The 15,687-nt window shown below is 53.4% G+C and overlaps 1 protein-coding gene across 1 annotated transcript; it reads left to right on the top strand.

The window, feature by feature from the left end:
• The first annotated feature begins 226 nt into the window (after nt 1-226).
• LOC133503284 (nardilysin-like) lies at nt 227-15,263 on the top strand. Its single transcript, XM_061824749.1, is given in 32 exon segments — nt 227-386; nt 1,962-2,139; nt 3,058-3,142; nt 3,145-3,306; nt 3,745-3,826; nt 4,040-4,193; nt 4,837-4,910; nt 5,011-5,106; nt 5,682-5,804; nt 5,944-6,001; nt 6,073-6,146; nt 6,831-6,900; nt 6,985-7,062; nt 7,140-7,260; nt 8,644-8,702; nt 8,772-8,826; nt 9,452-9,556; nt 10,016-10,139; nt 10,799-10,885; nt 10,961-11,080; nt 11,169-11,220; nt 11,742-11,892; nt 11,973-12,100; nt 12,545-12,707; nt 12,784-12,815; nt 12,905-13,043; nt 13,118-13,165; nt 13,765-13,817; nt 13,882-13,965; nt 14,059-14,266; nt 14,338-14,424; nt 14,981-15,263. Coding segments are annotated over 31 exon segments (3,276 nt in total). The 5' UTR covers nt 227-386; nt 1,962-1,966; the 3' UTR covers nt 15,212-15,263.
• The last annotated feature ends 424 nt before the right edge of the window (nt 15,264-15,687 follow it).

Below are 15,687 nucleotides of genomic sequence, written 5' to 3' on the forward strand. Positions count from 1 at the left end.
TTTTTTTTTTTTTTTCCCAGTAGAAGTGCTTTATTCATATCATTTAATTCTGCCCCCCCCCCCCGTCAAAATGGACTTTACGTCTTCCGATTTGAATGCACTTGGCCTTCATTCCCTTCTGCGGGGAACATCGACCTCCCCAACATGGCCGCCGGAAGGGCACGTCTGTTACCGGATGGGTTTCGTCTCTTTTCCCGTCGCCGAAGTTGCTCCAAACGTAGAAGAAGAGACGACGTCAGGACATTGCCCAATCATGGCACGTTGTGCGTGACTCGTGGGCTGTCAGCCAATGGCGGGCTTTGTTGAGTCTGCCCAATGAGGCTCGCCGCTACCTCGAAGTCGTCGCTCGGTTTGTGTCGGATCCGCTCGAGCTCGAACAATCGCACGTAAGTGGCCGTCCACGCTTCCGCGAGTCACGTACGAGTGTTCGATGCTGGCTGGGTGGCAGAGTGGCAGAGTGGCAGGGTGGCTGGGTGGCTGGCCGGCAGGCTGGCTGGCCGGCCGGCAGGCTGTCGGGCTTCCGAACCCACACCGAGGTCGGCAGTGCGGCGGATTTAAGCTAGCCGGATGCTGTCCCGTAGCGGCTCCTTTTTTTTTTTTTTGCTCGTCGCAGCACGCGCAGCTTCTTGAACTTTCCTCCGCGGCAGGTGAAGGCCAGCAAGGCCTTCGAACCGGCGTCGCGGATTCACGTCTTGGCTTTTGGGTGCCGCGACGTGAAACGTGGACGGTCGATATTTTCCTCTCAATCGGGTTGCCGTGCAGACCTCATCTGCTCAGCGCCGCATTGACCGGTCCCATTTCAAATTCACGACTCTGGCCCCTCAGCCGTTGATCCATATTCGGCTTGTGGTATTGTCTCTGTGCCGGCTCAGTAAACTGAATGAAAAGCGGAATCGAAATGTTCTCCGCATTCCTGAGTTCCGGGCGTTTTTCTAGCAAGGCCTGAAAACGGCTCACTGGTGGTCTACGTCACTAGCGATGACCTCCGACCCGAGCCGGTGAAGGGGCTGGTCGTAGCCCAAAGTGGAAATAAATTGCAAATGAAATTGAGATTTTGATACTCAGTCCGTGTTTGAGAGTTCCGGGACGGATAGGCTGACAGATGAGGTTAGACCGGAATCCCCTCGGATCGGGATGGAACGGTTGGAAAGGAGAGCAAATGTGCGCGGGGCTGAAAAGCGGCGGACAGCCTTGGAGAGAGAACGACGAGGACGGAGCTGCGAGGGAAAGACCAGAGAGAACCTCGCCTCGACGGAGGCCGCCGGGCCTGTTCATCTTGGACGAGAAGAAGATTATTTCTCAAAGGCACCCTCGAAATTCCAGGCAGCTCCGTTATTCATGTTGACACAAGTCACAAATAATCTTCTCTTGCAATTCCCAAAATCAAAGTCCAAACGATCCAAAATCTCGACTTTTTTTCCATTTTGAAATTGCTCACCTGACCGGGATCCCGCCCGTCCCTCCCCCTCCCGCGGCAACGCCAGAGGCAGAACCGGGTTTGGTTTCTGCGGCCGTCTCTGCGTGGGAAATCCTCGCAGGGCGGGACCGGCCGTCTCCGCCCTCGTCATCCGAGAACAAACACGAAAGACGGGGAAAACGTTGTCAAGGATTTCCCGTTTCAATGCGGCCGGCGTGGACCATTTGCAGCTCTTGTCGGCTCGAAAAGTTTGTTTTTTGGAGCAGCTCGACACGCGGACCGGCCTGCTAACGGCTCGCGTTCTCCCGCGCCAACGCGGCCAACTCTTCGCTCTCATTCGCTCGCTCATCTGGCCTTGAGCCGCCTCTTAAAGCCACACACATTCAAAGTCACAGGTACTACGCTGTAAAAGGTGGATGGCAACCCCAAATTGACGACCTGCGCCTCAGATGCAATTTGCGTACACATAGTTTTTAAATGAGCTTCAGCGGTGCGTAAACAAAAACGTTGCTTGCTAACCTTCCTTGTCGTCCCGCCGGAGAAGCCGTCATGCCTCAGACCAACAAGTCCGTCGGCGCCGCCAGCGCTTCGGGTCCGGCGTGCGCCGCCGACCAGGGCGAGCCGCCGCCGTCCACGCGGGACCTCGACACGCAGCGGGACGCCGCCGAGGACCGGGGAGACCCGGAGATCGTCAAGTCGCCCAACGACCCCAAGAAATACAGGTGGGAGGGCGGTTCTTCCGGATCTCCCGCGCGTGCTTGTGTCGCCCCCTGCTGGCTCAAACAAGATTTTCTGTAGCTTGACTCGAGTGACGGGCGGCGGCGGCGTCGCGCTTGGTCCTTCGCGTTCCCGCAAAAAGCGCAAAATGGCTTTTTTACGGTCCGACCTGAATTGAGTCTTGCACGCTGTCGCAGTTGTTCCACGTTTGCAAGTCACATTTCTTCAAGACTTTTGCACAATTTTCTTTGACAGCTCCAGGTAACAATTATTTTCATCATTGCTTCAACTTTTGGGGGCATTAATTGATGGACTGGGTGAAAATGACATTGAAAAATGCGACATTTTCAAATGACAAGTTGGGAAAAAAAACTCACCAAAAAAATCTGACGACGACGACTCAATTCCTGCTTTGGTTCGTAATATCCGTCAATCGGAGCATCGGCCAAAATGATGACTGTTGTTCTCCAAAGTAAAAGCAGATGTTTGCGAATGTCAACACACCTCTGCTTCGGTGTTGGACGGCGGAAATCGGAACTCTACTGTCTGTCAAGAGTATTTGGACAATTTCAAGTTCAACAATTGTTGCATCATTTGACGAGTTCTTGTTTGGACTTTTAATTTTTTCACCACTTGCCCTGGATGAACGGAACCGGTGACCGCATTAAACACTTGAAGCAAGCACGCTGCACCTCTTACGTGCAAGCGAGCGAGCAGTCTTCTTTTCATAACCGCCAAGCGCCGATCTGAAATAATCTCCAATTTCTTGACCGTGAGGGCGTGAGAGCGTATGCAGTTGTATACATTTGTGCGTTTTTAAAACAGCGGGAGGAGAAAAATTCCGTCCAATTTTGAACAGTCCTTCCTTGCGCCTTGGAGCGGCAGAGGCGGAAAGTTTGGACGTGCCTTTTTTTTGGACGCAGATGCATCCAGCTGAGCAACGGCCTCAGAGCGCTGCTCATCTCCGACTTGAGCGTCGCCGACGGGAAGACCCAAGGCGGCGACGGCGGGCGGACCGGGACGACGAGGAGGAAGACGAGACGGATTCGGGCGAGGGCTCGGAGGAGGATGACGAGGGCGACGAAGCGGAAGGGCGAGACAGCGACTTTACGGATGAGGACGAAGACGAGGACGGCGCCACTAAAAAGAAGAAGAAGAGTGCAGAAAAGCAGGTGAGACGGGCGAGAGGTTGGTTTCCAAATCCGGTCCGGCCCCGATAGAACGCGCTGTTGGGGTTGGGGGGTGGGGGGGGTGGGGGGGTCCTGTTCCTGTTCCTGTTCCTTTTCCTGTTCCTGGTTAGTCGGCGGCCGTCTATGGCCCGGAAAAGGGTGTCTGCCGGGAAACCGCAGGGGCCTGTTCTTTGTCATCGGCACTTGACTCACGTGGGGCACCTTCTCCTGTCCGATAATCCGTTTCATTGAGGTCCAAATCTTTTTATCGGTTGCTGAAAATTATGTAGTTGTCACGTTTCTGAGCGCGGCTAAAACGGGCCCGTATCGGACGGGATGCGAGGAGCGCCCTCGTTGGGTGCTACAATCATTTAATGCAAGAATCAAAGCCGGTTCGAATCCGTTGGGTGGCGTGACGAGGCCCCCCCGTGTTGTTTCCAGGCCGCAGCCGCCTTGTGCGTCGCCGTCGGCAGCTTCAGCGATCCCGACCAACTCCCGGGTCTCGCCCACTTCCTGGAGCACAGTAAGTCCCGAATGGCTCGATTACTTATTAGCCCGTAAAAGGGAAAATACTTGATTTTTGTTTTGTTTTTTTAATCCTGGGTTAGGGTTTGTTTGAGACTGGAAACAAAACTTATGTAGGAACGTTTCCTTTTTCTGTAAGCGATTAGAATTCAGTTGGGTTTTTTTTTTTTTACTGCCGATATGAACAAATGTGTCGTCGCCATGGGAACAGTGGTGTTCATGGGAAGCGAGAAGTACCCGGCGGAGAACGGCTTCGACGCCTTCCTCAAGAAGCACGGCGGCAGCGACAACGCGTCCACCGACTGCGAGAGGACCGTCTTCCAGTTCGACGTGCAGAAGAAGCACTTCCGGGAGGCCCTCGACAGGTCGGCCCTCGTTTTCCCAGCCGCTCATCCTCACGAGGGTCGCTCGGGATTCTTTAGAATGCCTCACAGTTCTGAGGACCCGGGTTCAAACCCCGGACTCGCCTGTGCGAGGTTTGCATGTCCTCCACGTTCCCGTGTGGCTTTTCTCTGGGGGGGGGGGGGGGGGCACTCCGCTCCGCTTTCCTCCCACCTCCCCAAAACGTGCAACATCAATTGAACGCTCCAAATTGCCCCGTCGGTGCGGCTCTTTGTCTCTATGTGCCCTGCGATTGGCTGGCGACCAGTTGTGCGAACCTTGTGAGGATAAGTGGCTAAGAAAATGGATGGATGCTTGGCAAGTCTTTTCTCCAGTTTTCACCCAAAGATAACCGGGAAGGGCTCCAGCGCTCCCGTGAGCAACCCTTGTGAGGATAAGCAGCTCAGTCGATGGACGCTTAGCAAGTTGATTTGGTAAATTCATTCCTGTCACCTCGTTGTTGAGTTCTTGTTATTTGAAGGGAGTTTTTTTTTTTTTTTTTTTTTGGTCGCAAATGCATCACGTTGAGTTCAAGGTTGGGAACTCGTCAGCGAGTTGACTTAGTTGGCAGTAGTTTGACTTGTTGTTGGCGGTGACCTTGCAAGTTAGTCAACGACTCTGCCGCAGGTGGGCCCAGTTCTTCATCTGCCCGCTGATGATCGAGGACGCCGTGGACCGAGAGGTGGAGGCGGTGGACAGCGGTAAGACGACGTCGGCGGCGGCGCCGCCCCCGCCGCCGGCTGTCCGTCCCTGACCGGAGGTTCTTTCTGCTCTCTCCCCCCCCCCCCCCCCCCCCCCCAGAGTACCAGCTGGCGAGACCGTCCGACTCTCACCGCAAGGAGATGCTGTTCGGCAGCCTGGCCGTGCCGGGACATCCCATGAGCAAGTTCTGCTGGGGTGGGCCACCGGCGCCTCGCTCTGGCTTGCTTTGTCGAGCTACGTTTTCCAAAATGCAAACATTGGAATATTCACAAGTTTTTGAGAAGACCTGCAGATCCTCGGGAAGCTGAATTTAACGGACTCGGGAAGTCAGTAATTTCAAGTGAAAGTTTTTGCGATGTCCTGGGTTGAATTCTGGAGTTTGCATGTTGTCGCCGTGCCTGTGTGGCTTTTCTCCGGGTGGGTCCCGCCTCCCAAAAACATGCAACATTAATTGGACGCTCTAAAGTTGCCCCGTCGGTGCGATTGTGACTGCGGCCGTCGTCTGTCCTTTGGCCGGCGACCGGTTCAGGGTGCGCCCCGGCCTCCTGCTCCCCGCGACCCTCGTGAGGATGAGCGTCTAAGAAAATGAGTGGATGCTTTGAGTTTTTGCGGGGACAAGATTTTCTTTTTTTAAAAAATATACCCAGTTCCTTGGGTCTGATTGGATGCCATCGAGAAGGGAGGACCAGAAATGGCGATCTGAGTCCGTTAAACGGGTTTCCGAGACAAACGAAGCAAGTGCGTGACGAGCGGTCTTGACGTGTTGGCAGGAAACGCTCGCACCTTGAAACAGGAGCCCCGAGAGCGAGGGATGGACACCTACCGCCATCTGCGAGACTTCTGGACCCGCTTTTACTCGGCCCACTACATGACGCTCGCTGTGCAGTCCAAAGGTTCTCTTTTCATCCTCCTACCTGCACACATCTTCCCTTACTTGCTTCTTCCTCCCTTTCAACCCTCTTTTACTTCTCCCCCCCCCCCCCCGCCGCCGTCGTCGTCGTTCTTCTTCTTCTCTTCGTGGTTGCTGTTCAGAGACTCTGGACACCCTGGAGCGGTGGGTCCGCGAGATCTTCGTCCACATCCCCAACAAGTAAGACTGGTCGTCGTCGTGTGGCCGGTGGTGAGATGGCGTCCGCCGGTTATTGTTGTTGATGATTCCAGCGCCGAACCGCCGGTGGACTTTTCTCACCTGCCGAGGCCGTTCGACACGCCGGCTTTCAACAAACTCTACAGAGGTACGAGAGACTCGCTCAACTTTTTTTTTTTTTCCTTTTTTTTTTTCTCAAATATACAACTTAAAGAGAAAAGGGGAAAAACTCCCCAAAATGTTCCCTTTTCCAGAAGATGGTGCGGCTTTTTTAGAATTTTTTTTTTTTTTTAATCTCATAACTATCTGCCTTTTATATGAAATTGAAGGAAATATGCTTTGTAGAAATAAATGTCCTTTTTTTTTTTTCCCCAGCTCAAATACTTTTTACAGAAACATAAATCTTTCTCTCGGAAAACAACTTGTAAACGTCTAAACTTTCCAAGAAAATGTCCCGCTTTTTGGAAATCCCTGAAAATATGCACTTTTGGGGAAACCCCCCCCCCCCCCCCTTTTCCAAAAACCTGCAGTCCCGTCTGTCCTTTCATTTTCCTGGCCTCTTCTTTCGCGCCGGTTCTGAAACCTTTCCCAGCCGAACTGGTCGCCGGTCAATCGCAGGGCACGTAGAGACGAACCGCCGCCGTTGCCACCGACGGGCAATTTAGACTCTTGGGTCGAGCTCAGGTGCGGGAGGAAAGGCCACACTGACGTGGGGGGGGGGGGGTCAGGATTTGAACCGCGGTCCTCGCGACTAACCGGTAGTCCGTGACCGTGCCAAGGCATTGAAATGTAAAAATGGGATACATTTCTCTCCCCTTTGTGTTGCACGCAGTGGTTCCCGTGCGGAAGGTGCACGCGCTGAGCGTCAGCTGGGCCCTGCCCCCCCAGGGGAAGCACTACAGGTGACTTTGGGCGCAGGCGCGAGGGCGACGCCGCGGCCGGGTCGCGCTCACCTCTTGTGCTGGTGCTCGCGCTTGCGGCGTCAGGGTGAAGCCTCTCCACTACATCTCCTGGCTGATCGGACACGAGGGCAGCGGCAGCATCCTGTCGGCGCTGCGGAGGAAGTGAGGCCTCCGTCGGGCCGTCGGGCCGGGCCGGGCCGGGCCGGGCCGGTGTGACTCCCGCTCGTGTTCGTGTTCAGGTGCTGGGCTCTGGCTCTGTTCGGGGGCAACAGCGAGACGGGCTTCGACCAGAACACCACCTACTCGGTCTTCTCCGTCTCCATCACCCTGACCGACGAGGGCTTCCGCAACTTCTACCAGGTCAACTTGCGGCCGCGCGTCGTTCGTGAGCCTCAGATGGGTCGTATTGATAAGGCAGCGGAGAAGCCTTGGCCTCGTAGTTCTGGGGTCCCAGGTTAGATTCCGACCCCGTGCCTGCGTGGCTTTTCTCCGGGCAGGCGCTCCGCTTTCCTCTCACGTCCCAAAAACATGCAACATTCATTTGACACCCCCCCCCCCCCCAAAAAAAAAAAAAATAATAATAATTTGCCCCGTCGGTGTGATTGCGAGTCTCCGTGTGCGCCGCGATTGGCCGGCGACCAGTTCCGGGTGTACCCCCCCCCCCCCCCCCCCCGCATCCTGCCCGGCACTCTGGCGACCCTTGTGAGGATAAGCAGCTAAGAACATAGATGGATCTACCTGCGACGTGGCATAGATTATCTCCAATATTATCACGTCGTGTACGTCGTATTGAATAGGTGCCATATTTGCACCATTTCAAATGTCTGCGCTTCTATTAGTGCATTTCTTAATTCGGGACGTTTACATATTCCATGGAACTCATTTTCAAATATTCATCATTTGTATCCGTACCTGGAACTTTGGAGCTGCATCCTGTTTGATATATTTCCATATTGTCTTCATTTTTCATTGAGGTATTTCTAATTTGCATTATTAATCCAAAATTTCGCTTGTTCCCTGATGCTGTACGACAGCGTTTGAAATAAGTATATAGCGCGTCACCGCTCTTCTCCTTCAATCTCCAGCCGAAGCCACAAGTTGACGTCCGCCGTGCAAAAACGCACATTTGATTTTTGGGCGTCATCGTCTGAAGTCAAACGAGACGAAACCCAAACCCCAAACTGGTTTCGTTTTGTCGAACGCCACAATCGCGAGAGCGTTCAATGCTTCTTTGCCGAGATCCTCGCGCCGCCGAAAGCGTGAAGGTCGCCCGCATTCCAACAACCAAAGACCGAAAAGTAGCGAGAGGCCACCGTTGAGGATTTCTCTGCGTTGTCCAAATGCAACTTTCAGTCGGTTTGTCCACGAGTCCCGTCGAGCCATCTGCGGCCTTTTCTTCTTCTTCTTCTTCTTCTTCTTCTTCTTCTTGTTTTGCACCTGAAGTGAACGCACGACCTCGGCAAATTTTGTGCAAGGTGGCTGTCACGACTGTCATGTGAGAAATGGAAACTGCAGTGTCAAACCTCAACACCGGAGGGCACTGCAGTCACGCGTCAAATTGGCAATTTTAGTATCAATAGTCATACTTACTGCTGTGTCGTTAGGGTCTGTCAATCGAGGAATAGCTGAATCATTCCATTTTAAGTGAGTGGAAATATGTCAAGATTTCTGATCTGCGGCAGAAATGACAGCATGTCATTTCACCCGTTTACGGCTGAAATTGACATTCGGTCCTGTCGGCAGGTGGTCCACTTGGTGTTCCAGTACCTGAAGATGCTGCAGACTCTCGGCCCTCAGCAGAGGTCAGAGGTCGTCCCCAAAATGTGCACGCGCGCAGACCAAGGCTGAAAACGGCGTCTTCTCCTCTGCAGGATCTACGAGGAAATCCAGAAGATCGAAGACAACGAGTTCCGCTATCAGGAGCAGGTAGCGAGCGTGCTAGCACGCTAGCACCCGGGCTGTGTCGGGAAATCCTTTTTCCTTCCGTCCTCGCGCGCACGGACTTAAGTTCCCGCTTTTTCCGGCAACCAAATAATGAACAATTGTTGCAAAAATGGGGCTCCGAGCTGTTTAACGGCACCCCCACCCTGTTGAACTAAACGTACACCAAAGAAAATGACACCTCGTGCACCTTCAGTTTGTTAGCTTCATGCTAATGAGCATCTACTTTCCAGTCTTTGAGCAATGACTTGAAAACAAATGGTGCAGCAACAACATGTACACTGACAAGATAACGACTGACATCCATGAGAAATTTTGCCGTTATTATCAATCATGTCGCAGCTCTTGCTCGTCTTGTCCTCATTTTAACAATTTAGAAATTCAGACAAACTTCTCAAGGTGTCGGTTCCCTTTTACTCATAATTTGCCAGTCATTTTTTTTTGTTTTTTTTTTTTTTCTTCCCCTTTTTGGCCAAGAACTTTCCAGACAAAACTGTAAATAAAGACGAGCCACCATGACTTGAATCGCTCGTATTTGTCAAATGAATTGATTTTTTTTTAAGGGTTCTTGAGCAACGTCTTTTTTTTTTTTTTTTTCGTGTTCCCGCAGACAGACCCCATCGAGTTTGTGGAGAACATCTGCGAGAACATGCAGCTGTTTCCCAAGGAGGACTTCCTGACCGGGGACCAGCTCATGTTTGACTTCGACCCCGAGGTCGGGCACCTCGCTCGAGGCCTCTTTACAGGCCCGCCTTGCATCACGTGACCGACGTGCCACAAATTGTCCTTTCTTCTGATGACGTACTCGGCCGGACACGCCGTCTTAGGGCGTTTTAAACGCCTCCTCCGGTGTTTGTACTAGCAGCCACTGTTTTTTGCTCCCTTGTTCCGGGAAATTAAAGCGGGCTAGCAGAATTGGCAATAAAACGCCGCTCTGCGCAGCTGTAGCGACACTCCTGGCTTGGAGGAGAAGTGCGGCGCTGGCGGCTCACGCTCGAAGTGCACACGTCAAGCTGCAACTCACTCTTGGTTGACGCGTTTATTTTTTTTTTTTTTTTGTCCGAGCGCATTCACACCCTCAACCCGTCGGCATGAAAATGATTGCATGTAGCTCGGTCGATTGTGCGTTTTGGTGTTTTTGCGCTGACGTGGCGGCGCCGGCGTTTGCCGTCAGGTGATCGGCGACGCTCTGTCCTTGCTGACCCCCGCCGGGGCCAACCTGCTGCTGCTTTCCCCGGAACACGAAGGCCTCTGCCAGCTCAGGGAGAAATGGTTCGGCACCTCTTACAGCGTGCAAGGTACGACACACAAACAAACGCATCCCAAAAAAAACCCCCCAAAAACCCCCAATCCAGTTGCAGAATCGGCTTTATTGGCCACGTGTGGAACAACTTGACCGCTCTGGTACGACTTTTCACAACAAAGACCAAAGCAACGAGAGACACTTCGGTTTATAGCGGTCGTGCAAGATGTCAAATCTAACCTAACCGTCACGTCGGACAGGACTGAGAAGATACGAGCGCGTCAACATTGGGTCGCGATTGTCCACGGTGCCTTCAGCCGATGGCGGTTCCCGTTCGAGACCAGCGCAAAGGGAGCAATTGAAAGGGACCGATCGCGCGACGGTCTTCAGAATATGTTACTAATACCGATTGGACCGGGGTTAGGCGGGCGCACAAGGCAGAAAAATTGTCATTTCGCTGCTGGGGAATTTGATGACTTGATTGGGAAGGTCCGCTAGTTTTATGCACCTGATGGGATGCGCCGACCCGACGGAAGGAGCGCGGAGAGGAGGTGGCCGGGATGTGGACCCCGGTCTTCAGAACTGTGAGGCCAACTCCCGAACCAGTTAGCCCACCGCGCCGCGCCGCACCACACACACACGTTTTACCAACGGCTCTTTTGCTTTTTTTGCGTTGCGAATTCAAGCGCAGGTGCGTTTCTTTTGTTCCATCAGACATCCCGCCCGAGTGGGCTCAACGATGGGCGTCGGACTTGGACGTCAACCCTGAACTTCACCTTCCCGCTGCAAACAAGTTCATCGGTCTGTCGGGCTGGGGGGGGGCTCCATGTTATCTGACCACTAAGACAAGGTTGTCATTTGTTTCTCCCTCCCTAGCGTCCGATTTCGCTCTGAGGCCGTCCGACCGTCCCGACACGGAGTTTCCCGTCAAGATCTTGGACGACGAGCGAGGTTGTCTCTGGTACAAGAAGGACAACAAGTTCAAGATCCCCAAAGGTGTGTGCAACAGCGCCCTCTAGTGGACCCACCCTGCCAGCCTCATTTTGCTGCTGCATTATTTGAATGGATTTTAATTCTTTTCCAGCGTATATTCGCTTCCACTTGATCTCCCCGATGATTCAGAAGAGTCCCGAGAAGTAAGAAAGCGTCGTCGGCGTCGGCGGCACGGGCCTTTTTATTTTCCCCCCCGGTTGCTCGCCGTCACTTTCTCCATTTTTGGTTCGACGTCGGGAGCCGAAATTGGGGCCACGGGCGCCGGTTCGTAACGGGAACAGCAGTCTGATACGTAAATAGAAAATGAGCCGAGCGATTGCCGTCACGGGGCCCCGCCCCTTCAAGGCACACACCCAACGCGCTTTGCGACACGACCAAAACATTTGCGGCGCAGCCGTCGATTCGTGCGCACATAAATTGACAACTATTTTCATTGCTGAATGGTTTGGCAACCTTGTTGAACTTAAAATGGTCCAAATATTTGACCTTTCTAATCGTGGAACTTCCCATTTCTGCCGCCCTTCATGAATGCGAGCAATTATTTTTGTATTTAAAAAAAAAAAAAAAAAAAAAGCAAGAAGAGATTTGTCATTGTCGGGCACGTTCTCAGAACCGGGCAAAGCGCCGCAGGTGAAAAGTGTTTCTCCGGTTTGTTCCGGCGCAGCGTGGTGCTGTTCGACCTGTTCGTCAACATCCTGGCGCACAACCTGGCCGAGCCGGCGTACGAGGCCGACGTGGCCCAGCTGGAGTACAAACTGGTGGCGGGCGAGCACGGCCTGCTGATCAAGCTCAGGGGCTTCAACCACAAGCTGCCCGTGAGGCCGGCGACGAGTCCTTCCGTCCGTCCGTCCGTCCGTCCGTCCGTCCTCCGACCTCCCCCCCAATTTCCGTGCAGCTGCTGCTGAAACTGCTGGTGGAGCACATTGCCGACTTCAGCTCAGACGCGGGCGTCTTCGCCATGTTCTCGGAGCAGCTGAAGAAGGCCTACTTCAACGTCCTCATCAAGCCGGATCGTCTGGGCAAGTACGTCAACCCGCTTCACGCCAAAGCTAAGCTAACGGTGGCCGGAACGCACGCCGGGATGAACGTACTTCCGTTTTTCTCCTCACGGCGGCGTCGCCCGTCCCGGCCATCTTTGGGCGACGCGTGAACAAACAAAGCCTTCACACCTACGGCCAATTTAGAGTCTCCGCACGGATGTTCCTCATCTTTCGGTCGAGGTGATTGACAACTCATCAAATTTCAAATCGATTGATTAAGCACGTAATCCGCCGATTTGTGTCGTCTTTGAATCTGAAGACTCAATTTGTCCCTTTGCCAAATGGTGTTTTTGTGCTTGAATCGACGGATGAATCCGTGACTTAAGTCATTGGCGGTCGCGGTGCTGCTTTCTTTCCTACTTTTTCAAAACGGTCGTCGCAAAGCGTTGTCAAATACGCGGCTGAACGTTGTCGTCGCCGCGCGCAGGGACGTGCGTCTGTTGATCCTGGAGCGCAGCCGCTGGTCGCTGATCGAGAAGTACCGCGCCGTCGCGGCGGGCCCGACCCTCGGCGACTTGTTGGCCTTCGTGGACGAGCTGAAGGCGGAGCTCTACGCGGAGGGACTGGTCCAGGGCAACTTCACCGCCGCGGTCAGACGAGCTCTTGAACGCCGCGCGAGCTGGCTCGGTGCCGTTGGCTAACCCGGGCTCCGCTTTCCTCCGACAGGAGTCCGAGGAGTTCCTGCACTACTTCACCGAGTGAGTCCGTGCCCGGGTGCCCGGGTGCCCGGGTGGGCGGAGGCCAAACCTCGACTTAATGAGTAAAGTCGCGTCTGTTTGACCGCAAGGGGGCTGCGCTACCGGCCTCTGTCAGCAGAGGTCCCCGTGTCTTTCCGGGTGGTGGAGCTGCCCGTCGGCCATCACCTGTGCAAGGTCAAGTCCCTCAACAAGGGCGACGCCAACTCGGAGGTTACCGTCTACTACCAGGTGGCACGACGTCTTTCTCATCTTGCGGTGCGCCGGACGCCATCTCGAAGCAATTTTTTTCGTCTGTGTTGCAGTCGGGACTGAAGAATCTGCGTGAACACGCCCTGATGGAGCTACTAGTGGTGAGATTTGTTTTTTTTTTTTTTTGGACATCATTGATATGATGGTGGTGGTGGTGGTGGTGGTGGTGGTGATCATCAGCTATTTGGTACTTTCTACCATTGAGTTGACTAAAGGTGTGTGAGGTTGTTTTATAAAATCGATCCATTGATCCATTTTCTGAGCCGGTTATCCTCACGAGGGTTTCGGGGGTGCCAGAGCCTATCCCAGCTTATCTTTGCGCAGGGGGCAGGCCACACCCTGAACCGGTCGCCGGCCGATCGCAGGCCACACAGAGACAGACAAGGGTGGACGAGGCCGTTTCGAGTCTTCTATTGAGCGACCGCACGTTTTGGGGATGTGGGAGGGAAAACCCCAAAACATGCAAACTCCACACAGGCGGGGTCGGGATTGGAAACCCGGTCTCAGAACTGCGTGGCGGATGCTCTCACCCAACAAAAATACCATTTACGGCGCTTGAGGTTACGGCTTTTTCTTCGGCAAACGGACGGGCGGCGCTCCTAGCGCGCGACTCTGTCACTATGACGGTTGTCGGCGTGCGGCGCCGTCGTCGCAGTACCGCATGCACACACGGTGGCGTTGGTACCGGCGTGTGTTTCAGATGCACATGGAGGAGCCGTGCTTCGACTTCCTTCGGACCAAAGAGACGCTGGGGTGAGTGCGGCGCCGGCCGCCGTCCAAGCGCGAGCTCCTCTCGACTTGCGGCTTTGTCTGGCAGGTACCACGTGTACCCCACCTGCAGGAACACCTCCGGGGTCCTGGGCTTCTCCGTCACCGTGGAAACGCAGGCCAGCAAGTTCAGGTGAACGCCGCTGAGCGAAATAGAATTTTTTTTTTTTTTTTAAATGTACAACTTCCTTTCTGGAGCGGTATTAACATTTTTTTTTTTCGCCAGCACGGAGTTTGTGGAGTCCAAGGTGGAGGAGTTCCTGCAGCGGTTCGGCGAGCGTCTGTCGGCGTTGAGCGACGAGGCCTTCGAGACGCAGGTGACGGCGCTCGTCAAGCTGAAAGAGTGCGAGGACGCTCACCTCGGCGAGGAAGTGGACCGGAACTGGTTCGAGGTGCTCACCAGGCAGTACCTCTTCCGGAGACTGGACATGGAGGTGCGAAGCGCCCTCGGTACCCGGGCCACCACAGTAACACCGCAGTAATAAGCGCGCTCGTGTGCCGGCAGATCTCGGCGCTGAAGGGCTTCACCCGCGAGGTTCTGCTCTCCTGGTTCGCCGAGCATCGCCGCGCCGGCAGGAAGCTGAGCGTGCACGTAAGTGCGCGCAAATGTCGCCGAGCGTTTTTCCCGGCGGTGAGGAAAAACTGGAGCCATAAAAGGACAAACGATTCCAAAGAATCTTTCTAAATTGAAGCACTTTATTTGGACGCATAGCACTTAGTTTTCTTTCGTTCCCAGGCAGAATAAATATTTTGAAATAACATTTCATTTTGCAGTTACGCCTGGGTTCTCGGCCACAATCCATTCCAGAAGAAGGCGGTTGTTTGAAAACCGAATTGATGTTTCCCATTGCAATGAATGGAAAAAGGAAGAATGCGTTCCAAGCCTAAAATTTTTTTTTTTTTTTTCTTTAGCTTTTCCCGATAATAAACTGCAAAGTACATAGTACATGTATAGTTTAAATACGCCATCCATTTTTTATTGGGGAGGGCTTCGTTTTCATAATCATACCTCTGTACACGGACATTTTTTATGCAATGTCAGTACTTTGCGATGTCAGGCGGCGTAAATGTCGTTGGTGACTCTTTTGAAGATTTGAGCTCTCGGATCTCGTCTGCGGCGCGTTTGACCTCAAGGCCTCTCTGGTCAGGTGGCGGGCTTCGGCGCGGAGGAGGGCGACCCGCCGGAACCCGACCCCGGGCCGGCCTGCGCCCCGGACGGCGCCGACGCGGCCTCGTCGTCCTACGGCGAAGTGAGCTCGCTGACTTTCCCGGACGTCTCCTCGTCCGCCCTGAGGGACGCCGCCGTCGCGACCGTCCGCGACATCCGACCCTTCGCCTCCGGCCTCCCCCTGCACCCCCACCACAAAGTCCTCAGCTAGCACCGCTCGCTGCCGAACGCGTCACGCAGGCCATTAAAGGCTCTTTTCTGTTGTTCTTCTCGTTTTTTTTTTTTTTTTTGTCGCGAGGCCGCTCGCTAGCTAAAAAAGAAAAAAAGTTTATCCAAATTCTGCAACTTTTGGACAGGTGTCTCGTTTTCAAAATGTTACTGAAAGATGACTCCTACAATTTGCTTCTCAAAAATGTACAACTTTTTTAGGGGAGGATGTTTAAAAACAAATATAGAACATTTTTTTCTGGGACTGAGCAACTGAAATATAGAAAAATGTCTTTTTTAGGAAATTGGCAAGCCTTTTTCTGGATTTATTTGACTATAAAAAAATGCAACATTCTGGCACCGTCCAGCCCTGCAACTTCTTTTTTCCTTGCAAATATGAATATTGCCCAAGCGAAAAAGAAATATATCCAAGAATATTGTGTTTTTCTGTAATGCTGGAATTATATGTTTAATGATTTT

This window comes from Syngnathoides biaculeatus, chromosome 7 (genome assembly GCF_019802595.1).
Source record: "Syngnathoides biaculeatus isolate LvHL_M chromosome 7, ASM1980259v1, whole genome shotgun sequence".
Lineage (NCBI taxonomy): Eukaryota > Metazoa > Chordata > Actinopteri > Syngnathiformes > Syngnathidae > Syngnathoides > Syngnathoides biaculeatus.